At 46.1% G+C, this 27,530-nt stretch overlaps 1 protein-coding gene across 3 annotated transcripts in view; it reads right to left on the reverse strand.

Moving 5' to 3' along the window:
- Nucleotides 1-130: 130 nt before the first annotated feature.
- Nucleotides 131-27,530, reverse strand: part of LOC310838949 (unconventional myosin-X-like) — an 80,926-nt gene continuing 53,526 nt past the window's right edge. For all 3 annotated transcript variants that reach the window (XM_083726932.1, XM_083726931.1, XM_083726933.1), the window contains 19 exons: nt 24,971-25,273; nt 22,485-22,524; nt 20,393-21,175; nt 18,583-18,706; nt 17,524-17,767; nt 16,618-16,713; nt 16,156-16,249; nt 14,381-14,436; nt 12,791-12,933; nt 10,946-11,140; nt 10,072-10,229; nt 7,668-7,791; nt 6,741-7,038; nt 5,885-6,092; nt 5,546-5,682; nt 5,210-5,336; nt 4,379-4,828; nt 3,506-3,697; nt 131-2,918 (listed from right to left, as the gene is read on the reverse strand). In XM_083726932.1, coding sequence (XP_083583058.1) covers nt 2,805-2,918; nt 3,506-3,697; nt 4,379-4,828; nt 5,210-5,336; nt 5,546-5,682; nt 5,885-6,092; nt 6,741-7,038; nt 7,668-7,791; nt 10,072-10,229; nt 10,946-11,140; nt 12,791-12,933; nt 14,381-14,436; nt 16,156-16,249; nt 16,618-16,713; nt 17,524-17,767; nt 18,583-18,706; nt 20,393-21,175; nt 22,485-22,524; nt 24,971-25,273 — 3,886 coding nt within the window. In that variant the 3' untranslated portion in view covers nt 131-2,804. The remainder of the gene's footprint in view (nt 2,919-3,505; nt 3,698-4,378; nt 4,829-5,209; nt 5,337-5,545; nt 5,683-5,884; nt 6,093-6,740; nt 7,039-7,667; nt 7,792-10,071; nt 10,230-10,945; nt 11,141-12,790; nt 12,934-14,380; nt 14,437-16,155; nt 16,250-16,617; nt 16,714-17,523; nt 17,768-18,582; nt 18,707-20,392; nt 21,176-22,484; nt 22,525-24,970; nt 25,274-27,530) is intronic.

The raw sequence follows: 27,530 nt of genomic DNA on the forward strand, positions 1-27,530 counted from the left end.
TCCACCCGTGCATGGACTGTTACAAACAATTTGAAAAAAAGGAATTTAAAAAAAATAAAAAATGGGAAAGAATTCTACAAAAAAATGTCTTGTGAGCCTGTGAGTGAGGTACTGAAACAAAGAAAAACAATTCCAATCCAATAATTTATTAAACTTCCATCTTGTAAAGCCAGTTACAAATTAAACCAACAAAAAGAGCAGAAGGAAATATGCAATAGAATTAATGGAAGTTATACTTCTAATTGGGTTTAAGCTGCCTGCAGCAACCCATGAGCCAGGACAGAGCAGTAGTTCAGGGCTAAGGACTGGGGAGCAGGAAGGTGTACTAAGAAGGTTCTAGTATGTATCAGACCAAACAGGGAATATCAAGTTCACTAGTCGTCTTTGTTCCACTCTGCAACCTGGTGAGGGCCAAAACAAAGAGGTAAGAACTCTTAATGTGACTCAGTCTGGTGTCTTAAGGCAATTGTTTCTCTTTCAAAACTACAGAATGGTGAGACAGTCTGTCCAGCCTTGCTGATGTAACTACATAACATGCACAGGATATTTGGGTGGGCACCTTACAGGAGAAAAGAGGTGGCTGCTAAACCCTGAACTGTGGCTTTTGTGTTTTCGCTTCAATAAAAAAGAAAGCAATTATAATTACGTCACTGGATGGCTTCTTCAGGCAGGTGTGACTTACTTTATTTGCATTCCCCGGGACAAAGGGATGGGAGTGTGGAAACGAGATCCCTGATTGGACAATCCTTTGTAGAGGAAAAGTTCCAGATTCTTTGGGTTTTACTGAGTGGACTGGACAAGAGATTTGAAATTCAACCTTGGTTGAATTTCAACCAGAGCAGATTGGCAGCTTGATTTACCTAGCTGAAAAAGAAAGTGGAAACCCCCAAAATAGCCTGGAATAGGGAAAAATGCTGCCTTTGTGCTTAGAGAGGAAGGCATAGTTGAATATAATTCCCCTCATATTACACAAATTGATAGTAGACAAAGAATTCCGGATCCTGAGAATCTTGGCTGTATTTTTCTTTTAAAAAAATTAAGTCCCTAGCCCCATAGGCTATGAAAAGATGCTTACAAATACCTGGGTAATGGCCAAAGATGTCTCAGAAGGCAGGAGGTGGGCAGAGTAAGATTTGAACCCTTTGGGGACTGGATTGCAATACTTTATCCACCTCTTTACCCCTTTCCTACTGCTAGCAGAAGCAGGATAAAGAGAGATATTTTGCATTAACTGCCTTTCATCTGTCATCTGCCAACCCACGGCAAGCTATTAACTTTGGAGGGCTTATGTACATGGCCTTTCTAAGCAACCACAATGGACCAATGTGGCACTTAGCCTAGTGGAACTTGTTGGTCTCCATAACCCTTCCATAAGCTCCCGCTAGAACAGCCCATGGACAGGGATGAAGGAAAGTGTAGCCCACGAATATCTGGAGGGCCACAGATTCCCCATCCCTGCCCTAGGGCTTCAGCAGCTTACAGGATAAACCCATTCTTCCCAGGCTGGCATGCTGGAGGGTTTCAGGAGAGAATGGAGCAAGTCCTCCGACAGGTGGGGATTCAGAGATGTACAGCCACCTCATCTGACTCCTCCCTGTGCCCCGTTCCTTCCCTACCTCATCAAGCACAGATGATTCCTTCAGCCTTCTGTGTTCTCAGTTACCTTGACTCTAGCTGGTTTTTCTCTCTGCCGCCTTCGCAGCCAGCTCCCTCCTCTTACCTTCTCAAAATCCATTCATTTAGTCTGTTTTACTATCTGTAGCCTCCCAAGGCTTTGTGTGGCATAAAAACTAGCCTATGGAAAAGGATAAGGAATAAAAGCAGCCCAAACTCCAGGAAGGAAGGGAAAGCAGCATCAAAGTGATTAGGGAAAAGGGACTGTTCTCCTTGCAACTGGATACACGTAGATCTATCCACAAATCTCACCCCCTGGACTCATCAGAGAAATGGGTTTTTTATACTACCAAGTGGCAAACTCTCCAAACATGCACCATGAGAAATAGCTCCTCTCCAAAGGGCTTGGAAGAACAGCACCAAAAGAAATATGTGTCGTTTTACACACAGCTGGTGGTTTCCATAAGGATCCTGCTTCGAGAGTCACAAGCCTCTGTGAGGATCTCCGCTAACATCAAACAGAGTGGTGGCCTTTTAATAAATTGTAGCTTTGAAAACTCTGTGATTTGGAAGTAATTAAACCTTAAACCTCTGGGGATGGTAATACTGATAACACAACACAACCCGCCCGTCCACGCAGCAGAGAGGCTTCCAATACTATATTCAGTAGTAGCAGCTCATCCCTGAGCGAACATCAGCCCCCCAAAGGGTTAGTTTAGTCTTTACCATTGGAGAGCTTGGCTGCCAAATTAACTGGAGCCTCTATCTCTTGCGCATGCGGGAATCTTGCATCACACCACAACATTGAGACTCCCCACCCACCCACCTGCTGCTTTTATTGCACAAAATATTTCCGCGCCTCAATCTCTTCAAGAAAGGTAGCCACATTTGCTTCTGGTGGTCTCACTTTGCATCTGCAGTAAGGTCTTTGCTCCAAGAGTGAGGCCAGAGGGAGCCTGGCCTCCAGCTGCCTTGAGTAGCTAGCCAGAGTAGTCGGGGTTGTGGTTTTGGTTAAAGAGCAAGCCCTGCAGCTGTGGGTGCTCAGCATCAGTCCCTTTTTCCTTCTCTCAAAGCAAAGGAAAAAAGGGAGATGTTTTCTCCTTCTTACAAAAAAGGATTTTTGCTACAAATCTGGCTGGAACACAGTGTGTATCTTTCCTCAAGGGCTCAGTGCAGTGCCACGGGCCTCATCACCTCGTCCAGATACTCGCACGACTGTCCAGGCTGGTGGCCGATTTGATGCTACAACATTTCTTCACAATCATGTTGATGTAGGCTTTCATGATTTTAATGATCTCTCCCACCTAATAAGATAAGAGGGGACGGTCAGGATCACTTAACGCACTGAGCAGTTATATAGCAGCAAATTCTGATGGTGGCCAGAAGCCAATGGAATATAACTGGAATGGGGACTTGCGAAGGGTCTTCTGTATCCCCTTGCTTTCTCCCAACCCCTACTGCTACTATCACTTTGGGAAACGCAAGAAAGAAGCCTGCATTTCTTTGGCTGTGCATACCTGTTCCCTGAGCAGAATTCAACCCCCGCTTGTACGTGGGGGGTTTAAATTCCGCTCAAGGAACAGGCACAGGCAGCCCAAAAAATCTGTCAAATGCAGGCTTCTTCCTTGCTCCCCCCACCCTCCTTTGCTCAGGGAACGGGAGGGAGAAATGCTTTGCCAGCTTTGTGACTGGTGATTCCTAAGCCCCACCCACCTCTCAAATCTGACCCATGTGGCCAATCTGGGGAGCTAAAATTGTTCCCCACCCCTGCAACATACTTTAAAAAGGAAGCCTTTCGGCTTATGCTTTTTGCCCACCCAGTCCTGCCTCAGCACAAAAGTGCTTGTGGTCACTCACAAAACAGGCTAACTTAGTGTTCCATGAAGCATACCTGGGGGGTTTCAAAGTACATCTCTCTCTCATCCACTGTCAGCTTGAAGGTATTGGGCTGGGGAGCCCCAAAGAAGACAATGTGCTCATACTGGAACGTTTCTAGGGGTTTGGGGTCTCCCCGTTTGTACACTGACACATTCTCTGTACTGACACTTAACCAGAGGTCGTTGGGAAAGCCACCTTCCTTACACTGCAGGAAAGAAACAAGAAGAGTTAGCAAAGGGAAGGTGTTGCTTGGGGGGAAAAGCATGCAGTGGATGACTGAACCGAAGACTGAAAGCCCCTGGTCAAAAACCAATCCTCTCCCTGCCCCCCCGCCCCATCCAATGAACCCCCCGAGTAATTAGTAAAGGTTCCCACCTCAAAAGCAAATAATAAAAAATGGTGTCAAAGTAAGACCCAAAATATTTAATTTATTTATTTTGATTTCGACTTCATTCTTTAATGGGATCTGCCAAATCTTAGCTCAGCCGTGAACAGGCTTGGTAGCTAATATTTATTTATTGTGTTTACATCCTGCCTTTCCAGACAGTTCAGGTCTGACTACTCTGTTCTCCTGCTTTCCTGTTTTATTCTCCAAACAATGCTGTGAGGTAATTTAGCTGTGACTGAGCCAGGATTTGAACCTGGGTGTCCTCCCTCCTAGCCAAATGCTCTTAGCAACACCCACATTGGCTCTTCAGCAATTCGTCGATTAGCTTGCACCTCAATTCCCTCCCCCACAACCCTCAATCTCTAATAGTGGGGGTAATAAAATGGAACCATCTTTGAAGATTCTTATGAAGTGTAACTGAGATAATAAACATAATCCTCCTGTAGCATCTTTCAAAAGAAGAAGGATTAATACTGAGGCTTCTTGTGTGTCTCTCACCTCCACATCAAAGACAGTGGAGCCGTAGCCCGACCATTCCTTCATGATGTTCATGTAGGCCACCATGGCTTGCTGCTGGAGCAGCCCCTGCAGTTTGCACCACTTTTCTGTTATGCTGGCCCGAGCTGCCGACAGCTCCTCTTTCACCCACATCTCCATCATCTGCTCCTCTTCCACCTTTTGCTTCTTCACTGAGCCCGCCTTAAAGCTACGCTTCAGAGTGCCCTCCAGGAAGCTGGTCCGCCTTTTCTCCAGGGCATGGCTGCTGGGACCGCTACTCTTCATGGACTGCAGGATTTTGGACTTCAGCCTCTTCACTGGATAGATGTTGTCCAGGGACCAGGAGATTTTGGAAATATCCCCATAGAGGTACTGCAGCCTCAGAGCAGCCAAGTGCTGCAGTGTCTCCTCTGGACCAGGGAAATGGCCATCAATGAGACTTTCATGAGCCTGTGAATAGCAGAAGGAGCAATTTTATTCGTGGGTCTATAAATGTTGTTACTTGCTATTTTATTGTTCTTTGAAACTTTGGAATTGTAATACTGTACATTGGTATGGTGTAACCAAGCTTGGGAGGTAGATACACTAAAAAGCAGGCAAATAACTAGCTAACTAAAATATGTTTTCCCCCAAAGGCTGTTTGCTTCAAGAGACCATCCCAATGCCTATGCTTACCCCTTTGGAATTATAATTAAGTTATGTATATTGCCTTATAAGTCAAGATGAACAACTCAGTGTCCTAATAGCAATGGGCTGTTGCAGGCAAATTCTCCACTACCCTGGCTTGACCCAGCCACCCACCTGCTTATTCTCTCCCATGCGAAGACTTACCTGCTCAAACATGAAAGCAAATTCCACCCCTTCCTTGGGAACGTTTTCAACATCCAAGAAACAATACAGTTTAAAGTAGAGCTGCCAGTGCCCATCCTCATCCTCCTCTTCCACGGACCCAGCAAGTCTGAAAGATGAGGAAGAAGCTGGTTACCATCAGGTTCATTGGTAAAGAAGAGCTGGTCTACACGTAGCATCTGTCTCTGAAAACAGCATCTCCATAGCACCCTGCCATAAGGTCTCAGAGTACTAACAACATGGCAGAAGGCCTTCTTGTTTAGAAAGTATCAGATCCCCCAATGCTAAACAGGAGGATTATTCCTGTGAAACACCTACCTCTCAAACTTGGCCAGAACATCGGCTACAATCACCCGACTCTCAATGGCCTTGTCCACATGCTTGTTGCGTTCAAAGAGGGCAAACATGTTCCGACTATCTTCCATGGCCAACCCCCGGATCAGCTTCTCTACCACCTACAAAGGGAGGAGGGAGACCACATTACTCCACAAAGGATTTGGTTGCACAAGGAACCTCTCAGACAGATGCAAACAGGCTGGACTAAGAGAGAGAGACATATATTCCCTCCACTTCCGCTAGTAGAGGCCATCTGAAGCAAGCTGAATGCCCCTTCTTCCCTGGACATCTTTGCCTTGAAAATTCTGCCTTCGTTCTTACCTCTCCGGCACTGGTATGAGAATTGATGGTAATTTGACAGGAACCTCCTCCGTGGCAGTAGACGGTGGTGGTCATTTCCTCCCGGGTGATGAGGGCCTGTATTTCCTCCTGGGAGGGGACAAACTCCCTGCTCTTGGTTCTTTTCAGTGAATCAGTGATGAACTGAGAATATCGATCTATTTCAGTGCCTGGGAAGAGATCTTTTACTCTGGTTGAGGGAGGGTGAGGAGAGAGAAGAGATAAATAACATATTGCCATTCTGTCATGAAACAAACTTTGACCTAGAACCGTGTCATTTGTATAGCGAGGCCAAGCCAACTCAAAAGGCTGTGGGCTACCTACAGCCTATGAAGATGTTATATCACTTAATATAAGCAAATTTCATTCATTTGGACAGAGGTTATTTACTGTTTTCTGCCTCTGAGACCAATATTTACACCTTTGTCTATCTAAAAATATCAGGACCAGCTTGGCACTGCTGCTGAGTAGAAAGCAGATATGAGGGAAAGTAGTACAGGAAGCACTGGAGTTTTCACAAAGCAAGGTGGAGGTAAATTGGGGGTGGGTGGTCTCTGCAATGATCTCTAAGGATGCAAATATTAGGCAAAGGGCCTCCTGTTTTGCATGCAGAAGGTTCCTGGTTCTATCTCTGGCTAGGACTGAATCTTGGAGAGCTGTTGCCCTTCAGTGGAGATAATACTGAGATGGTCGGACTGATGGGCTGACTCAATATGAAGCAGCCTTCCTATGTTTCTGTATGTCTGCAGCGACCGGTGCTATGTAATGCATTCCTCAGTGCTCTGGAGTCAGGGAGCTAGCTACAATTGCAGAGAAATTCCTCCAGGATGGTTCTTACCTTCTGAGGTGGAACTTGAGGTAACGGAGGATTCCTCTGCTGGGCAGGAAGGTGCAGCTCATGCAGGTCATCAGCTGCCAGTGGTGAAGGTTCCCCGGTCTGTTGGGCTGTGGCACGTGGTTTGTCTGCTTGATCAGCTGACAGTACACCTCGTCCCGGAGGGGCCTGAGATCATGGCAGGTCTGCAGAATGCCCTGGATAATGGGGATGGGGTCCGAGACTGTCTCAATCTCCTGAAGGGAGTTAAAGATCTTCATTGCTTCGTCCTGGAGGCTGCTGTAGCCTTTCTCTTGCTGCACTGCAGTGGGAGGAGGCGGCACAAACAACAAGGCAGGGAGAAGGCAGTCAGTATGTCCTCCAACTACGGACTGGCCAGCTGGTAGTTCATCATTCCAGGAAACACATTTGCTCATGCCCACAACCCAGAGGAGAAAGGAAACTCCTCTGACAATTATCACTACCCAATGGTCACTTGAGAGACAATCCAGTTCCCCGCATTAGAAATGGTTACATGATAGGGCTATGATTCTGCTCCTTTCTTCGTATATCAGCTAGTTAATTCCATTTCACTGGTAAGTTCACTGCATCTTCCCACTTCTACAGTGTTTTTTTAAACATCAGAGTTCAGCAGGAGTCAACACAATAACTCTGATTTACAGTGCAATTCTATGCATGTTTATTAGGGTGTAGGACCCACTGAGACTTACTTCTGAGCCAGTGTACACAGAATTCTTGTGCACACTCAGCTAAGAAGTAAGTTGCACTGAAGTTGAACCTACTTTTGAGGAAATGTGTATACTGGGTTGCACTGTAAAGCTGGATAACCTTCATCCTGGCAAGATTCTGCCTCAGTCCCATCCCATCCTCTAAAAAATATTCCTTTTGAACCCTTGACATAGCATCCTCAAAAGCCACCAAGTCACTCACAGTTGACCCCAACGTCCCCATATGGCAGTGGTAGAAGCGGCGAGTGCAAGGGGTGCTGGGTGTATCTCAGGATAGGATTCCTCCGGTAGGTCTGTTCTACCACTTCAGGGTTCATGCTGTTCTCCTGAAAGGAAGGGGTGGGCAAATAGAGGTTACCTTTACAGGGCTTCTCTCTTTCCCTCCAACTATCTAATTGCACTATTAAATGGAAGTGCTCCCAGTCCATTACAGAAGAGATAAAACAACAGTTAAAGGCCTTGTACTGCAAAAATGGCAAAGTGGTCAGAAACAGGGGAAACTGCCAAACCAAGTCCATAGAAGGATTTGGAGATCACTTTATATCACAAAATATCCAGAGTATGTCAGGCCAACAACAGCCCTCTCATCAAAAGGAATTCTAAATATTTAGAAACACGCCATGTTCTGACAGATCATAATATTGCTTTTAGTTGTTGTTGAATAAAATGTGCATCTACACCCTTCTGCCGATTTTAATCGTGTGTGTGTGTGTGTGTGTGTGTGTAAGGGAACTAACCAAGTGTATATGTGTCAGGGGTTCAGAAGGAGAGACACAGGAGGGGGAGCAAATGGAGAGTGAGGAGGAGGAGTACGAGGGGGGCGCAGGCAGTGACAGTGGCCAGAGTTATTCCACAAGCCTCTCTAGCGAATCGGAGGACTCACAGAAGGGAGCGCCGGTGGCCAGAGCAAGGGAGATTCCAAGGGAGAAACCTCAAGAGGGAGGGGCCAGCGGGGAGTCCCTGAACAGCAGCTGGAGATCAGGGCCAGCGTCTCCACCAGAGCGCAGTGAGGAGGGGGAGTCCCAGGAGTCGGGACCAGTGTCCTCACCACCAGAGGGAGGAGAGGAGTCAGGTTTGGCAACACCCACATCAGGAAGCGGGGAAACGGTCAGAAGGAAAGTCACCGGCTGGGCGCGCGCGCCAAGTTCAAATGTACAGGAGCGCGGCACAGCGGGGAGCCCGGGAAGGGAGCCAGGTCCTAAAGCCCGCCGGAGGGAGGGGCAAGACTCAGGAGGCTCCGCGTCAGAGGAGTCCAGGAAGGAGGGAACCCCAGAGGGCAGAAGGACCCAACGCAGGAAAGAGCAGCGCAAGAGGTGGAGCCGGGCTAGAATCTTAAACTGGTGTGGGTGGAGCAGTGAGTCAGAGGGGACTTAGCCGGTCTAGCGTTAAGACGTGGGCCTGCGCGCCCAGAGCTTGGAAATGGAAACTAAACTTCAATAAAGACTTTTGTATATAATATCCACTGGGCGTTGGTCCTCTGTGAGCTGGGACCTAGCGGCAGTCCTGACAATATGTATTTCCATCTGTCTACCTGAAAAGGGGGGGCCAAACGGCAAACTTCAGAGAGAAAATTACAAGAGGTGCTTCCTTGTAGCTCAGTGGAGGGATTCCTACGATACAAACACATGAAGCTGCATTCTGTACAGTCAAACTACTGGTTCAGCCAGTGTTCTTTATTCTGACCGGCAGCTGCCCTCCAAGGTCTGAGAGGTTTTCCTCAACCCTGATACTGGATATCCTTCTTTCATGGGAGATGTCGGGTATTGTACCAGGGACCTTCTGTATGCAAACAATGTGATCCGCCACTGAGCTATGACTCTCCCATAAAAATGTGCAGCCTTTGGATTGTCCTGCACATATGAATGTGCCTTAACACACTATTCCCGCTGAAAGAGGGATTCTACCAGAATCCTTTGCAGAATCCAGACCTACTACTTAAGAATTAATAGACCCTGTCCTTTGTGTATGTTCCATTCTTGCTTTTGATTATTCCAACGTGTGTGCAGAGAGAAATTGTATACCTAGAAGAGGGGCAGGAAGAAAGGGAAAGTGCTAAGGGGCATCTCCACTTTTGAACTGAGCAGAATGATGCAAATAATGGGAGGGAAGCTCAAATACCTGGGTATTTACACAGACATGAGCAAATCCTAAAAGGTTGTATATGAAGAGAGCAAGGAAAACTCATTTGCCTTAATATCTTAAACCTGTGAGTATAAAGAGATCCTAGTAATCTGGATATAAAACTTATAAAAAGGTAAAGGACCCCTTTACTCTGGTGTTGCGGCGCTCATCTCCCTTTATTGGCCAAGGGAGCCGGCGTACAGCTTCCGAGTCATGTGGCCAGCATGACTAAGCTGCTTCTGGCGAAACCAGAGCTGTGCACGGAAACGCTGTTTACCTTCCCACCGGAGTGGTACCTATTTATCTACTTGCACTTTGATGTGCTTTCAAACTGCTAGGTGGGCAGGAGCAGGGACTGAGCAACAGAAGCTGGCCCCGTCATGGGGATTTGAACCGCCAACCTTCCGATAGGCAAGCCCCAGAGGCTCAGTGGTTTAGACCATAGCCCTCATACTCATGTGCAATTAAGAATTAGAGGCACTTACTCTAATGTCCCGAATCAGCTGCTGTGTGGGTGTTTCAATGGGAACCTTGCTGTCAATGACTCCTTGGATGGCAGAGACCCAGCGCATGGCTTCATTCAACAGCTTTGTGTAGAGCCGGTACGAGTGCTTTCTGCCATGCACAGTGATATTCCAGTAGCCTGAAGGCACAAACAGAAACAGGCAACAACTGCCCAATCTTGGAGTAATTGAGATGGCAAATGATACAGCGAGAGAGAAAAGTGTGAGCTGGCAGAGGCCAGATCCTGGTGGCAATGTTGACTGCGCTCTATCAGCTGCTCATGACATGATGCAGTTGCCGTGTGATCTAAACTGGCCAATGGCACCCAAAGGGATCTACAGAAAGCCCCTGATATTCCTTTGTGCACTTGATTGCCTTGGCCCATGGAGACCAACTTAAGCCCACAGGACTCACTCTGTGCCATCATTCCCATGACACAAATGCTATTTCACTCCAAAGAAACCAGCAAATTAAATGTTATGGTTTATAAGATGAACAGAGTCAGTCCAGAAATTCTCTTCGGGCCTTTCCAATAATGAATGCAGAACAGACACAGGCATATGAAGAAGTGATCTGCATCATACAAAGTCCAACCATGGTCCCATCTATCCCAATACTAGCAGCTGGTCTCTCAGGCAGATTCTCCCAAGCGCTGATGCTGGATCCTTTGAAATGAGGATTGAAGCTGGGACCCTCTATAGGACCCCCTATAGTCTGCCAGGACTGTGTCCTATTACAAATGACCAAAATGATATTCCACACATTTATAGCCATGCACAAAATGGTAAAGAATGGCAACGAACACTCAGAGAAGGACACAGTGGCACACAAAGAACACCTTTCCCCCTTCCTTACCTGTTTCTTTGAAGACCCTTTCATCAGGCTGGACCACTGAGCAGAGGCTGTTCAGCACCAGTGTCCCGAGCTTGGTGGCTGTGCGCTCGGACGATTTGTAGTAATCAAGGGCAGTGTTGGTCAGCACAAACCAGCGTTTCTTCACCTTCAGGGAAGAGGTCTTGCTACTGCTCTGGACCTCCTTATGAAGCCAGCCTGATGGGACAGAGGGACAACAGGGCCCAATGGAACTGAAATTCAAGAAATCGAGTTTGCTCCCCTGCTAACGGGATGCTGCTGGAGACTTTCAAATTCCTGTTCCTTTCTTTTAAAGAACAGAGGAAGGAGGAGGCACAATTCAGTCTAAACCTTCATCTCCCCAAGCTGACTTCCTGACTTCACTATCAGAGCATGCATTGCAAAGAAAGAAAGAAAGAAAGAAAGAAAGAAAGAAAGAAAGAAAGAAAGAAAGAAAGAAAGAGTGAGTTTAGGTAACACTTCAACCACCCAAAGAGCTTTTAATGAACCATGTTTGGTGTTTGGAGGGAAGTGAGGGGGCGGGAGGAGACTGCTTGGGGTACAGAATGTTAAGGCAAGTGGGAGATGGCAGCTGAAGCGTGTGCTGAATGACGGTCGGGGTGGTGGGTGGGAATTTTGACAGTTGAGAGAGCGATGATGGGATCAGCATTTAATTACTGGGATGAATCACAGTCACCTCAAACTTCACTCTGTTTACATCGTTCCTCAGATTACCGTATTTTTTGCCCCATAGGACGCACCTGGTTTTTTTGGGGGGAAATAAAAAATTATGCAGGGCTGGGGCGGGGGAAGCCCGAGCTTGCCCCCGACCCCAGCCCCCAGAACAGGCTGCTATCCGCTATCCGTGGGAGAGCCGCACGACTTTGTGCGGCTCTCCCACGGCTAGTGGAGCGCTCCGCGAAGCCCAAAGCTTGGGGCATGCTGAACTCAGCGCGCCCCAAGCTTCTGGGTGCCGGCAAGCTCTCAGCTAGCTGTGGGAGACGCGCGCGACTTCGCATGGCTCTCCCATGGCTAGCGGAGCACTGCGCGAAGCCTGAAGCTTGGGGTGTGCTGAGCTCAGCGCGCCCCAAGCTTCTGGGTGCAGGCAAGCTCTCCGCTAGCCGTGGGAGAGCTGCATCTCCCACTGCTAGCAGATAGCTTCCTGAAGCCTGGAGAGCGAGAGGGGTTGGTGCGCACTGACCCCCCTCGCTCTCCAGGCTTCAGCGAAAGCCTGCATTTTCCCCATAGGATGCACACACATTTCCCCTTCATTTTTGGAGGGGAAAAAGTGCGTCCTATAGGGCGAAAAATACAGTAAATACTCTGCTGCTAACCCTGGGTATCTTGTCAGTGAAACCCACACTTAAAGGGTGTGAATACATACCTCAGTTCTTAACACTTATACACTGCTGTTAAAACATGAAGACTATAGTGGCTTCATCTTAGTAAATCCTTACAAGCATCCTGCAATGCCAATATGAACAGGTGGGGTCGAGGCAAAGAAAGCAGCAAACTTGCCCATGGCCACCTAGAGAATTCCTGGATGAGGGGAGATTTGAACTGGAGGCTTTCTCACCACTGCATGTTATGAGCCACTCTGTTGCATCAGTTCTCATGGTCATCATCAGCTTCGTATCCCATTTATAAAGTGGAAAATCCCATTATCACTTTGGAAGAGTGATCTGTGCCATGACTGTAGCAACTAGTGCTATGGTGAGATAGGCTGCCTCAAAGGCCAGCAAATGGCTTATTTGTATTATTAACACCACTGGGGCAAGGAGGGTACTGTTTAGGTGTTCTGCCTCAGGCACAATATATTTAGCCAGCTCTTTCATCTTGCCTTCATACCTCTCACAAGAAATTCCTGCCCATCGACCCGGGATTCGCCTTTGGGCTTCTGCAACAGGGAGATCCAGTGGTGCATCTCTTCAGGGATGTCACTGTTGCAGTGAATGACTCTATTTGCTGTGATGATCACAAAGGAGTTTGGCCTGAAAAAGCACCATCATCAAAATTAGTATCTCGTCGTCAACATCAATATTAATATTTTTCCAAAGCCACAACACAAATCTGTTTGTTTTTTGCCCAGACTCAAGCTGAGCAAGAAAACTCAAGAAGATTAGGCCACACACAGAAACATTAATTTTGCTCTCCTTTTCAAGGATGCAAGTCAGATTACTGCTTCAGATGCAACTTTTAAACTGTGGAAGCACTTAATGTTTGCCACGTCCAGAAAAACTACTATTCTGGAAGAAATGGGCATGTGTCGTGGGGAAGAGGGGGAAGTATATGAGATGTCTGATTTGCCCACAGTGACAGATATATTAGTTACATCCAGTTTGGATTACTCTAACACACTCTACGTGTGGCTGCCTTTGAACAGTACTCCGAAACTTCAACTGGCTCTAAAAGCTGCAGCCAGATAGTTGACAGGGGCTGGTTATATGTAGCAGATGACTCCCTTGCTAGAACAGCTCCACTGGCTACAGGTCTGTTTCCGGGTGCAATTCAAAGTGTGGGTTATTACCTATATAGCACCACATGGCTTATATGCCCAGGCTGTCTGAAGGACCTTATTGACCAATACAAACCTGCCTGGGTCTTGAGGTGAGGTCCTTCTCCTGGTCCCACCACACTCACAGGCATGCTTGCTGGGGACATGGGAGAGGGCCTTCTTGGTGGCTGCTCCCAGTCTCTGGAACTCCCTCCCTAGAGAAGCTAGACTGGCTCCTTGTTGCCTTTGCACAGGCAGGTAAAGGCTTTCTTGTCCCAACAGGCTTTTGGGAACTGACTGCTTTTAATTAAATTAAAGGGCTGGTGCCATGCTGTTTTTGAGTCTAATTATTGGTATGCCTTAAACAGATTTTATATACGTATATAGTTTTCATTATTGATTTTTTAAAAAAATGTTTTTAGTGGTTCTTGTTTCTATCTGAAAGCTGCCTTGAGTCCCAGCAGGGAGAAAAGCAGGGTATAAATAAATAATAATAACAACAAAAACGATGGTAATATAAAAGGGAAAGCACCCCACTGGATGGTACTGTGCCATAAAAGCAGCCATCTCTCTGCGGAGCATACACAACTTTAGCTCATAGGGCAGGTGGTGTGTAGTTGCACACACTTTCCTGAAGTATGAAACACCCAGAGCTCAAGAACCCAAACCCACAGCAACTAGACTTTATTAAGAGGAAAGCAAATGCTTCAAGGAGCTTCTGGAGCCAATGGCCAGTCACTAAAAATAAACACAGCCATTTGGGAGATATTTATACTGGCTGGAGGCATTTTAAGTAGCTCCTTATCTGTTGCATTTATATTTACTCAAATATGCAGTAGATGGATTTAAATATTTTCCCGTTACACAATTGTTGCTGCACCAAAAATATTTGAAAATCACAAAACAAAAAAGCACACACAAATAGGAACTCAGCTGTAGCTTACCTGTCAGGATTGTCAGAAGCACAGACTGAGTCTATGAGCCCCACGTCCAGGGTTCCCTTTAAAACAACAAAAAATAGAACAAACTTCTAGATATATGCAAGATCCAGTTCCTACCATTCTGTTCCATTCCAGTGTGATCCACACATAGGCACCCACCTTTTATTGCTTTTAAATTCATCTTGCTTTCCCCCCTGCTGTTTTAAACTGATTTTTAGCTGTTTTTATTATCTTTTGTACATCACACTGGGACGTTTGTGGAAGACAGCAGCAACAACAATACACAATGTGGCTCCGTAATTAGAAGTAGGCCGCATTTGTAATTGTTGGTGTCACCAGGAGGCAGTGAACATGTTGAGTCCCTAAGTGCACCCCTTTACTTTCTCCTAGAGGGCAACTTTCCTCAACCTGTTGCCCTCCAGATGCTTTGGACTACAACTCCCGCTAGCCTGAAACAGCATGGTCAATGATGAGAGATGATGGGACTGTAATCCCAACATCTGGAGCTCCTGTAGGAATGAATGACTGCGTGGATCAAAAACCTCTGACCTCTATGGATGACCAGGTTCCAATGTGTGCCAGGGGTGAGACATGGCACTACCCCTCCCCATAAGTCCTTATGTGTGTGAATGAGCTATGTATGTATGTATGTATGTATGTATATATGTGTGCATACATTTATCTTATCTAGACATACACACACACTGTAAAATCGAAGAAGCATTGGGGAAGATACCTCCAAGGGGAAAAGTACCAGCTAGCATGGGGTTAGTTTCCCGTTGCAGATTTAGACTGCGTCTCCCACACATGTCTTGCTAGATCCCAATCTGCTGTTCTGATTAGAAGTGATCAGTACAGCCCCAACACGGCATGCAAGGTCAGATATGCTGATCCACGGAGCAATGGATCCAAACTACAAGAAAGAAGATTCCACCTAAACATTAGGAAGAACTTCCTGACAGTAAGAGCTGTTCGACAGTGGAATTTGCTGCCAAGGAGTGTGGTTGAGTTTCCTTCTTTGGAGGTCTTTAAGCAGAGGCTTGACAACCATATGTCAGGAGTGCTCTGATGGTGTTTCCTGCTTGGCAGGGGGTTGGACTCGATGGTCCTTGTGGTCTCTTCCAACTCTATGATTCTATGATTCAGTTATCTGTAACGTAACACCTTCTGTCTGGAAGCACCCTGAAATGCACCCTAACAACTTCAAGTATTCTGCTATCAAGAGTGGAATTTCAATTCCATTTGCAAGCTACAGTTCCTGGGCACAGTCCACCTTTGACGGTATTCTTGGTTTGGTGTCAGGCCCTAAATGAGGACATATTTGCTCTCGCTTTATTAACAAAATAGGGCTTCCATATCCCTTCCCCCTGAACAATTCTTTGAGGATGACAGTCCTGGAGGGTTGGTCACCTCTCCAAATGACACTTGGTGTACACACTGCTCCCCACCAAGATCTTCCTGGCATTGATCATGATCCCTTTGCCCAAATCCTGCTTCAGATACGTCCTTTGCCCACCATACCTGCCATCAAACTAGCTGAGGGTGTTAAATCCTTCAGACAGCCTCCCTTTTATTTCAAACTCAGTCCTGTTAAAGGGTGCCCATGAAGAACTCTCCTGCCGTTTACTGATGAACATAAGAAGAGCCCAGCTGCTGGATCAGGCCAACGGCCCATCTAGTCCTGCATCTCGTTCTCAGTGGACAACCAAATGCCTAGGAACATCCTTCATCAGCCAGAAGAGTGACAGTTTCAGGGGTCCACTTGACCCCCCACTCACCACAGCATTCTTTGGGTTGGCTTGTTCATCCTGCATCTCTCTCAGCTGTTGCTCTGTAGCACTGTGCACACGGCTCAGGACATTAAACCAGTCACTGTAAGAAAGACAGAAGCAGAAGACACTTTAAAAAAAACAACCCGTATATATTTATTACTGAAATGGTTAATTTTTAATAGTCTAGAATACTATAATTAATATGCAGTTGTATACAAAGCATCATAGAAGTAATTAAATATATTGACTAATACCGATAACATCATACAAAGACTGAAACAATGATTTGATAACACGCATATCATGATTCATCTTCCACTCTCCTGCCTTTCCCTATTTTTATAACTGCTTTTCTATTTAGAGCACAACATCATGGGAGGGGTGTTGCTTCCAGCTCTCCCACCCCTCGCCTTGGGGAAAAGCAGAAACTTTTAAAGAAAAACACACACCTATCCCTGCATCCCCTACCTGGCATCCTCTGGTGATTCTGCCACTATGTGGTAAACTCGATCACTTGTCACAATATCAAGGGCATTCTCTTTCTCGTGAATATCCACAATCTCCCTGAAAAACAACAAGTGTGAAGAGCCAGGATGAAAAAGCAGTTTGTCTGTGTTTGGCATCCATCTCCATTGGACTGCCTGGTCTCAAGGAGGCTCAACGCTTCCCCGATCTCTTGAAAATACTTGAGAACAAGGAAGCAACAGCAACCAAAGATGAAGTAAGGTGACAGGCTGGTGTGGGAATGAGGGTACTGCCTACTGCACCTAGAGACCACCTTTGGGGGCTGTGTTGATAAGGAACCACTGCAAGGACAACATCACTGAAAAGACTTTTAATGTGGGCAAAGAGACAGCTAAACCAATTCAGGTTGAAGGGTACTGACAAGAGAGGCCAGGGGGAGTGCACAAGAATGTGGGGCAAAATTTGCTACAAGAAAATTCTCAAATCAGGCCTAAATAGGCCCATGCATGTGGGGGGGGGGGGCAGTCAGTTGAACTTTTCACAGGCCTCAGAGGGATAAACAGGCTGGTGGATACCACTAGGGGCCTGCCAGACTTAAGCTATCATGCCAAGAACAAGACTCCCGCCCCAGGCCTCAAACAAGCTCTGCATGGGCCTGGTCCTAGAACGTCATTATGCATGCAGGACTGACACTGAAGCTTTAAAAATAGCCCTTACACTCAGGTAAGGGGCTCTAAGGCCCCACCCTCTCTAACAGCCTCAGGCCTAAACATGTCCCACAGGACTTAAGGAGTCAAACAATTTCCCCTCAGGCCCAGGTTGTTAAGGATTCCCCAAACATCTCCTGTTACCAATCAATATTGATACTGATTTATCCCTAGGGCTTACAGACATAATAGTGTCCCATACTTGGCTTTCCTGATGTCAATCGTCCCTTTCAGCTTCTCTTCACTGTCGTTCTCAAAGTACATCAGCTTGGCCTCTCTCAGCACAAACCAGCGCCGTTTCCAATTCCGGCGAGACAGCGTGGACATGCCTCCTCCCTTCTTGTAAAGCCAGCCTGACTTCAAGGCCTCTTGCTTGGCTCGAAACCACATAAAGGCCTCGTTCTTGAGGACACACCAGCGCCGTCGCCAGGGGTTCATCAGGCCCCCTTGCAAGGAAGAGAAAAGAGACACAGTCAAAGTTACTGCACCACCAGAATGTCCCCATCCTGCACTCCACAAGCACCTGACAAAGACAGTGGCATGTGTATCTTCCTGCCCTTGGCCATAACAGTTCCCTGAAAAATGTGGGGCCTCCTGTAGAGACAGAATGCTAACATGCAAAAGCATGCACAAGTTTATCACAGTGGCATTAGCTGCAACGTACAGCGAGGCAGCGGTTGACTTTTTGTATTACTATCTCCCCCTACAACCCTAAAAAAACAACACCCTGGTCTGCCAGTTACCAAAGTAAAATTGGGAGTGGGGAGGTAAATGTGTGTACTTGCACAAGCCCACACAAAACTGGCATGAGATATTTTGTTACCTGAAGTGAGGCCCAAATGGTGCCTCCTCCCTCCCCACTAAGACCATTTTTTTATAAATGCAAATTTTGTAGCATGAAGCGTTAATTTCATTTATCCACGCCCTTACTACCACCCCAAATACTGCTTCACAGTGCTGCCAGATCACTTCAAGCATGTTCCACAACAGGGCCTCTGCCATCTCTAAAAACTGTTATCATCTGTACATGCCCATTAAGACCCAACACTTGGGACTGCATATCACAGCCTTTATGTGGATGCCAATGCAAAGCAACCAAGGTCCCTTCTAATCCCTCCTTGACAAAAAGCCTTACTGACTTTATCTTGGAAATGAAGAAGAACAAAACAGCAAAACAGGGAGCAAATACTGAGGGGAGATGAGAGGGGATTAGGGAGCAGGGGAAAACGGCTCAGCTTAGGGGACTGACCAAGCTGCTTACCTTTCATGTAGAGATAGCTGTGAAAATAGGCTGGCCCCGATCCATTGAGCACAGTGACCCGGCTGCTGCAGAATTCTTCATCCGTGTCCATATAAGCATCCCCTTCATCCTCACTGTCTAGAAACTGGAGGCAAAAAGAATAGTTACGCTCCAGAAACAAAGCAGCACAACCTGCCAAGTCCTATCGCACTTCCACTGCAGATCTGAGTGCTGAGCTGGCCAGGCAGTATGGTAACCATACAGAAGCAGGAATGATCTAAAGTGGGTGAGTGATTTCAAGGCAAAGGCCAAAACCTGCCATACTCAGTTGCCAACATGTGGACTTTGGTCTCTATTTCCATTTTGGAACTATCTGCTTTAAGAACCTCCAATTTTCTATTGCAATAGTTCTCTGATGTTCAGCCAAATGCATTCTGGCCATCTCTCATTATCCCCCTTCTGGGGGTGGGAGAGTCTAACCCCCTTCTGCAGCAGATCATGTGAAAAGCTACAACTTTACACACAACCTAACACACGCACACACACACAATATATATGTCCGTATGGGCAACACAAAGGCGTTAAATAGATTAAGCGGGTGAACTGTCATTCTACATGGGATAGCTTCTAAAGCATATGAGCTCCCTTTTTAAGATCACCCCCAAAAGGTTCATACAATGAGTGTGTTCTCGGGGACAGTGGCTGTTGTGTGCATGATTAATCGGGTCAAACAAAATCCAGTAAGTGCCCTTGTAAATCTGGCAGACACAAATACCCATACAGTAATTGTAGCTGCAAGTAATGCACCAATACCAGGCACAAAATCCATATTCCAACATATATAAAAAACATAAAAATGTGCATGAAGATGTGAAGAACAAATGGGAAATGTGCATATATGGGATGCATATGCAAACATGTGCGCACAGACACACCAGTTGTGCAAGTAAGCTTTTAGTATCACACAGAAAAATACAAACATGGCAGAAATTGGGTAAAGTAACCAATAGGTTAAGGCAGTCAATGTGATTTCCTCCGAATGTTGTACTACAACTTCCAGCATCCCTGACCATTGAGCCACGCTGGCTGAGGCTAATGGGAGCTGGAGGCCAAAGGCTACCCCTGGGTTAAAGGAAACACAACACAATGGATTTTAACACTTAAGAACAAAACAAAATCCTGTGCCTATATTTTATTATTTATATCCTGCCTTTCTTCTATTATATTTATATCCTGCCTTTCTTCTATGATGGAACTCAAGGCAACACACACAGTTCCCTGGAAGTCTCCCATCCAGGCATTGCCCAAGCCCAGAACTTCTTGGCTTCATCCAAGCTATTGCATCCTGTACCTTCAAGACCACATCCTGAGACAGGGGAAGACTGAAAAAGTTCCAAGGTCAGCTTGCAAGAAGAAGTGGAGTTCTCTAGGATCTAGTCTTGGGACTTATTTTATTCACTACATTTCCCCCTTTCTTTTTTGTTTGCAACTTTGATTGCAAACAGGAAGAGTGTGGATTGAATTTTCCAATGAAACCAAGCTGGGAGATGCCTGTGAGAGACCACAAGGCCTGGACAGTTATGCAAGATGAAACTAGGCAATCCAATGGATGGGAGGGAGTAGAAATGTGTTCACAAGCATCATGATGAAATGCAATGGCTGTGAATGTAGACTGAAGAAAACAAAGTGCCTTTTAACCCCAAGGAGCACATAATTAAGTAACACAAGAGAGCACTGAGGTGCCAAACGTGCACAGGAAAGATAAAAAGAAAAACACACTTCCTGCTTCAGAGCAGGATCTATTTTTTGCTTCAAGGCAAGCAGCCCTTACCGAGTCTAAGCTGCCGCGGTTGGAGTCCATGCCGTTGCTGTGGGAATTGCGCGAGGCCTCCTCCCCATTCAGGGGCTCAGCGGACGTGCTGCCAGCCTCTCCGCTGCCATCAAACTCCTCGTGGTCATAGTCAGACTCCACATCTGGAGGCAAGCTGTAAATTGGCTCTTCCGAGTCCCCATTGTCGCTCTGCAGGATTTCCGAGGCTGATTGGTAGATGCTTTCCATAGGCTGCTCCTTCTGGGGGCTTGCAGATCTCTCTGTGGAAAGACACAGAGAGTTGCTCTCCTCGTTCTCTCCCTTCCTAGGCACTGGCATATTTGGAGAAGCATCTTCCTCGGAGTAATAGTTGTCACTGGTTCTGGTGCTGCTGTCCTGGTTCAGGAGATTTGGGCTGGGAACTGGTGGTCCCTCTTCATCTGCAGGAAAGCCCTCGTCTTCTTCTTCCTCAGCCAGGGGAGCTACAAGGCTGCATTCAATGTTGAGGGTCCCTTCGTTGGACAGAGAGTGCTCGAAGCCTTGCACGCTCTCATCCAAATTCCCAAAATCCAGTAGCTCCAGGAACTCCTGCGCGACCCTGGACGCCTCCTTCTCTAGCCTCTGGATCTCCTCTTCCCTCTGCCGCTTTATCTCGTTTTTGGTGTTCTCACAGGTGATGTGGTCAGTCTTCTGCTGCCACTGCAGCTTCTCAATTTCCCTCTCCAGTCGCAGGATCTCTTCCATCTGACGCTGCTCCTCTTCCTGTAAAGGCTGGTCTTCCTCTTGGGTCCTTAGCGCCTCCATCTGAAAGAAAGATCAGTCTTAATGAAGTCACAGTAACAGATCTGAGAAAGCAGGAGTTTGCATGGCGGCCAAGTGACACTTCCCTCTGCTCCCTGCATGTGCAACATTTCTTCTAATTGTTCTAAGGCATGAGAACCTAAGAAGAGCCCTGTATCAGGGCTGCATCAGGCCAATGGCCCATCTAATCCAACATCTTGTTCTCTCAAAAGTGACCAACCAAATGCCCATGTCAAGCCTCCAAGCAGGACCTGAGTGCAACAGCACTCTCTCACTCCTTGTGATCCTAGCAACTGGTATTCAGAGGCATACATCTGTACTGTACACCATGGGAAGCAAAGGTTCTCACAGGCACTTCCAACTCTCTTAAAAGGCTATGGTCTATCGCCAAGCCAAGTGACAATTGGCTGGATTCAAATGTGCCTTGGATGGAAGTGTCTTTGATCCACCAGAAGATCTCATTAATGAACAGGGGTCAGTAGGGAATTTTTTTTTGCAGATTCCACCTCTCAGCTGCAATCCCCTCACCATTTTTAAAAAATGTGCCCCTTGAGCCTCTATCTGGTTCAAGGGAGAAATTTCCACTGGCACCAATGCAAGCTTTCATTCAGAGCTGAATAGCAGCTGCCCCCCCAAGTATTTTTCAATAGGACTGTGGCACAAAAGAAAGAGGTAACCCACCGTCCCACATGCCACATTGCTAACCCTCATCAGGATTCCACAGCAGCTGACATTTACACATTCCACTATATTTGTACAACTATGGGTTGTATCCGGTGTTTGCAGAATGCAGTTCTGTTTATTACAGTACTTTGAAACTGTCCTCAAGCTAGATGACACTGTACCGCCATGCCTAGGATCAAGCTACATGTAACACTCAACATCTAGGGACATATCCAACATTTTTCTTCTGCTCATGCAACAAACCTTCGCTTGTGCAATTGGACTTCCCCATCTGCTCCTTGCACACCCCTAAATCTGCTCCAGAGGGTCCGCCAACCTTTTGGAGAAGATTTTGAGGATGTGCGGTGAGCTTCAAGAAAGAGGAGAGGAGAGGGAAGTTCTGTTGTGCAAGTTGATGCCTATTGGCATGCAATCCTAGGTGTTTATTTATTACTTTATAGGGGTTGAATCGTCATCTAGACTGAGGACGGAGTCACCCTAACAGCATAGCACTGCATTCTGCAAACAGTACCTTGGATTAGCTTGTAAAGAGAGAAAGGTCAAGCAACAAAGATCACCAGCATGTCTTCATATTCTGCTTAGTATTCTGAAATGAGAGGCATATGATGGGAGTCATAATGGAACACACCTGAGCCATCTGCAGTGCTGCTTCAAGCTGCTCTTTTTCTCTGTTCAAAAACAAAGAACAAACTCATCAATAAAATCTACAGTCCAGCTTGTCATGAAAATTTGCTGAAATCAATGACGTTTTAAATAACACTGCTGCCTCAGTCATTTGCATTCAGATCAAAAATTTTGTGAGCTGTAACAAAGCCTTTAAAGTTAAACCAAGGGAAATTATTATATTAATGAAAGGCTTGGGTTTTCAGAAGGCTGGTTGGGGTTTGTTTGTTTTTTTGGTAAGGCTTCAGAACAGATGCTGACTGCTATTGAACACACATGGAACAACAATTCAAACTGCAGTATGCATGTGGAGGGAAATGGAGGCTGCCTCACAGTGGGTAAAAAATGTCATATGAACATACTCTTTAGTCAGAACGTCGGCGGTTTGAATCCCTGTGATGGGGTGAGCTCCCATTGCTCGGTCCCTGCTCCTGCCAACCTAGCAGTTCAAAAGCACATCAAAGTGCAAGTAAATAAATAGGTACCGCTTCGGCGGGAAGGTAAACGGTGTTTCCGTGCGCTGCTCTGGTTTGCCAGAAGCAGCTTAGTCATGCTGGCTACATGACCCGGAAGCTGTATGCCAGCTCTCTCAGCCAGTAAAGCAAGATGAGAGTTGCAACCCCAGAGTTGTCCGTGACTGGACCTAACAGTCAGGGATCCCTTTACCTTTAAGGTAGCTGAAGGCACCCTCTTCCCATAGGACAGCCAGATTATCTCAGGCTTGGCTTAATTTGAGGTGTGCAGCTGTGTCAATACTTCCCCGGCTCTCCCCTCTTGTGACTGAGGAACAAGCTAAGAAACTGGACAGAGTGGAATAGAGGCAAGGTCACACTGAAGACTCCTGATTGACCACAAAGCCAAGAAAAGGGAATTGGAGGCTGGACTTCTAGAATAAATAAATAATGTGGGCTCCAAAACTGTGTTTTTAAAGAAAAGTATTATGCAGTAGTTTCCCTCATGAAGAAGCCTTCTAAAAATACACAACTTCCTAAAGTCACATATCATTTTCCAAGGGTAAAAGTAATAACTTGGTTGGTAATCATCACTTCATTATTATTAGAGCTGTTGACTGTGGTAACATATATGGAACAGTGTTAGGCGCATACACAATTAAAAAAAACCATTACCTATATAATATATTTTTTTTAAAAAGCTCACTGCAAATGGGTGTGTGTCAAGGACAGAGAAACTGTACACATTATTATTAATAATAAATTAAATTTCTGTAGCAATTGATCAATCAATATTCCCTGGGTGACCTACAAACAAGAAAATATTAAAAACATGGTACTGATGTTTTAATGAGGTGATTTTTCCCAGAAGGTTATATTGACATGCTACTGCTGCTGTGTTATTTTATTGTTGTGCTACTTGGAGGTTTTGTCTTCAAATAAAAAGTAGTTTAGAAACCATACACCCTTATTTGTTTATTTCATAAAATTTATGTTTATAGAAAGTAGGACCATAGTGTTAGAAGGGAGCAGTTACTACCACTGCATTGCAACCTGTGGAGCTCACCCTTGTAGTCCTGAACCAGCCACCTGCAATGATGTCCTGCGACAACCTCACAGCCTAGCGCTTAGTCGTCCTTTCAGCCCAGAGACTAAAAGACATGCCCAGGTGCGCTGCTTTGGGGCTTCTAAATTCTGCAGAGTCCAGATATTCAGGAAGCTTCAGACCACCTTGGCCTACCTGGGTCACAGGGACCAGCACTTGACCAGAGGAAGTTGTGCAACCTCCATAGCTAGTCTCTTGTGCTGAGTATAAGAATGCCCAAAAGGAAAAAGTCCCAGCTTAGTGGTATCATCCATAAATTCCATGCTTAGTATCAGCTTGCAGCTATAAAGGAGTGAGGTTGGGCTCAAAAAAGAATGCAGGAAGTAACTGGTGAAATCTGCAAAGGCAGAGAGGGTGTTGGGTAATGTTTCCAATGGTCAGGAGGCAGGGCTTCAGGGCCATGCATGGCTCCTCCCCTACTAGAAACATATATATGCAGACTTACTTCCCATAATTCATTTTTTAAAAGGTCAAGTCCGTCTGAGCACAATTTGGCTCGCCTGGATACAGAAGTTTGGTACTGTGTTGCTGCTCTTTTAAAGTGGTGAATATACAAAACTCTGCCTACCACGAGCAACACATCAAAGGCAGTGTCCTGTTTGGATTGTTCCACTTCAGGCTACAGGGGGCTGATCAAATGGCAAGAGGGATAAAAAACACCCCACAGTCCTCCACACAGAAAACTAAAACACCAGAGGTAGTTAAGCCAAAATCCTTATCCCTGACACCTAATTTTCTATACGCAGGGAATCGTTTACATGGAGGAACATTAAATCATGTACATCCCTCTCACTCCCGCAGTCTGAAGTGGTACAGTCCTGGCACAGGTCTGCCTCTTCAGTTGCAGTTTTGTGAAAGCGGGGCCAGGGAGACAGAACCAAGACTGCCTTGTACCTTTTCTTCTCCTCTTCCTCCTCCTGCTTCCTCCTACGCTCCCTCTCTTCTTGCCATTGTCTTTCCTCTTCCTCCTTTCTAATCCGCTCTTCCTCTTGACGCCTCTGCTCCTCAGCTTCCCGTTTCCGCTGCTGTTCCTCCTCTAGCAGGTGCCGGTAGAGGCTGCGAGCCAGCTGCCCACGCCAGTGCTTCTGCAGGACAATGGCAGAGGCCTTCAGGCGCAGGAGGGACTTCTTCCAGAAGTGAGCACGGTAGTTCTTTTGGATAGTCACGACACTGGCTAGCACCCTTCGATACCTCTTCCTGTGTCAACAAAAGCAAGGTGGGGGTTACTGTCAATCAACGGCCATTGCTCACTAGGTTCTCCTCAGCATCTGCCTCAGAAACCATCTGACCCAGGGGTACCAAGATGCCAGATTCAATGAATCAGCACAACCACAGCCGCTTTCTCCAAAAAGCATTTCCCCAGGAAGCCACTCCTTCCATGCTTTCCTTTCTCCTCCATCTGTCATCCACCTGGTTTCTGGAGAATGCTTTAGGCATCTCCCTCTTGGGGCCACTCATTTCCTGTTTCTACACCAGCTCTGTCTTTGCTAAGCACTTTGAGTGGTGTAATGGCACGGAACCTCCCAACCCAAGGCAAAATGGCAGATTCCCCCATCCCTCCAAACAATAAAGGGATGGTTCCTGTCATGACCTCCTCCCAGCATATCAGTCTTTTTTCCAGATGCTCCCACATAGACAGCCATACACTGCTCTCCTAAAACAGAGGAATGGGTAGTTTTTACACCCACCCACCCACATATAGAAGCTAAGGTCCCCGTAACAAAGAGAGAGAGAGAAAAGAGAGAGAGGGGAGAGAGAGAGAGAGAGAGAGAGAGAGAGAGAGAGAGAGAGAGAGTTGGGGAATGCCTTTTATTTAGTAATGAGACTATGCACTCTGTACATGTTCAGAATCTTCCTTCTCTGTAGTTAATCTGCAGGCGTAGAAAAAACTCAAATTCTAAGTCCTAACATTCCTGGCCTGAATTGAGGGTCTGGTTCTTTTATTAGTGCAATTAAGGCCAGTCCACTTGAATCCAATATGTATTATATGCTTTTTTTTTCTTTTTGAGGACCAATATGAAGAACTAGTAGATTATTTCTGTGGAATAGAAGCATTATCTAGGAAATATACTTACAAGAGTCAGGCAGTTGCTATGTTTGACACTCCATGTGGCACTATGAGGTGTCTCCTGCTAAAGAACAGGGAATGTGTGTGCTCTGCAAGCCTGTGGCTACATTGCACAAGAATTGAAATGGATATTGACACTGAGTTCAGCACCCTGAGAATCAAAGCTTAAGTTAAAACTTATTTTTTAAAATACCCAAACAAACAAGTTTCTCACATGCTTAAAGCTGATAAGACCCATAATCTGTGTGCAAACCCTGGTGAAACCTCAAGGTCTAACAAGAACACACCAGGAGACTCATCCAGAATCTGTGGGGAATGGAAGGGGACAATTGCATGCAAAGGAATGTAAAGTGGAAGGAGCCTCCCTGCTCATGCTGTTCCCCAGTATTCCACCCACCCACCCCTGTCCTTTTCTCCCACCTGAGCTCTGATACAGAAGCCCTGCCAGGAGAAAAGTGGTCGAGAGGCATTTTCAGCAGGGAAAGCATGTTCATCACCCCTTCCAGCGCACTGCATGTTTGCTTCAAAACTGTTCTGCCGGTTCTGTAGAACCAATCGTCTAGCACACAGTTTGTGCTGCCATCATATCCTCTTAGGCTTCAGAAGCCGGCATAGTGACGCAACAAGGTTTCCAGTGGTTAGGTGGCGTTAGGAATCCAGTAATATTCCTATGGCCTAAGACAGGAGATCAAAATAGCACCCACTCCTCAATGGCAAGCTAAATTATAATAAACAAAACAACTGCCAATTTGCTGCATGCCAATGACGCACCTTGCCTGATTGTAGGGCTAGTCCTGTTCCAGTGTCCTGCATGGCTCTTGCTCTTTTATACAACTAACAGAAGCAGAATAGGTTGTGCAAAATAAAACAATCTGTCTGCCAAGGTTCTTAGTTTGCAGAATTCCAGAAGGTTATTTTGGTGCAGAATTCTGGTGATAGCAGCACTGGCAGTGGCAACAATGCCATTAGCAACAATATCCCATGAGCCTGGCTCATGATTATACCCTCCAAATGCAGATGGTTTTCACAGCCTGGGAAATCCATGTTTGCAGCTGGAGCCCAGCCAAGTCTTGCTGTAGACAGCAGATGCAGCTTTGACTTCCTTGCCTGAACAACAGGAGCCTGCCTCCCCCTTGGATATTATGGGGGGGGGACTAGACAGATTGCTGTTATTCTGTTCACCAATCAACATTCTAGTTTGGTAGGCCCAAATTTAAACTACAGCATTTTTTTCTAAACTACTTTACATTTTTTTTTATTTTAAGGAAAGGTAGATGCCAGTTTTATTTGCATATTTTACTATGTGAGTTTGCATAGACAGTATTTCCTATGCAATATTTAGTCTTATTCAGATAGTTACAGGAAAGAGAAAAAAAGCACATGGAG

This window comes from Podarcis gaigeae, assembly GCF_964106915.1.
Source record: "Podarcis gaigeae genome assembly, chromosome: 1".
Classification (NCBI taxonomy): Eukaryota; Metazoa; Chordata; class Lepidosauria; order Squamata; family Lacertidae; genus Podarcis; species Podarcis gaigeae.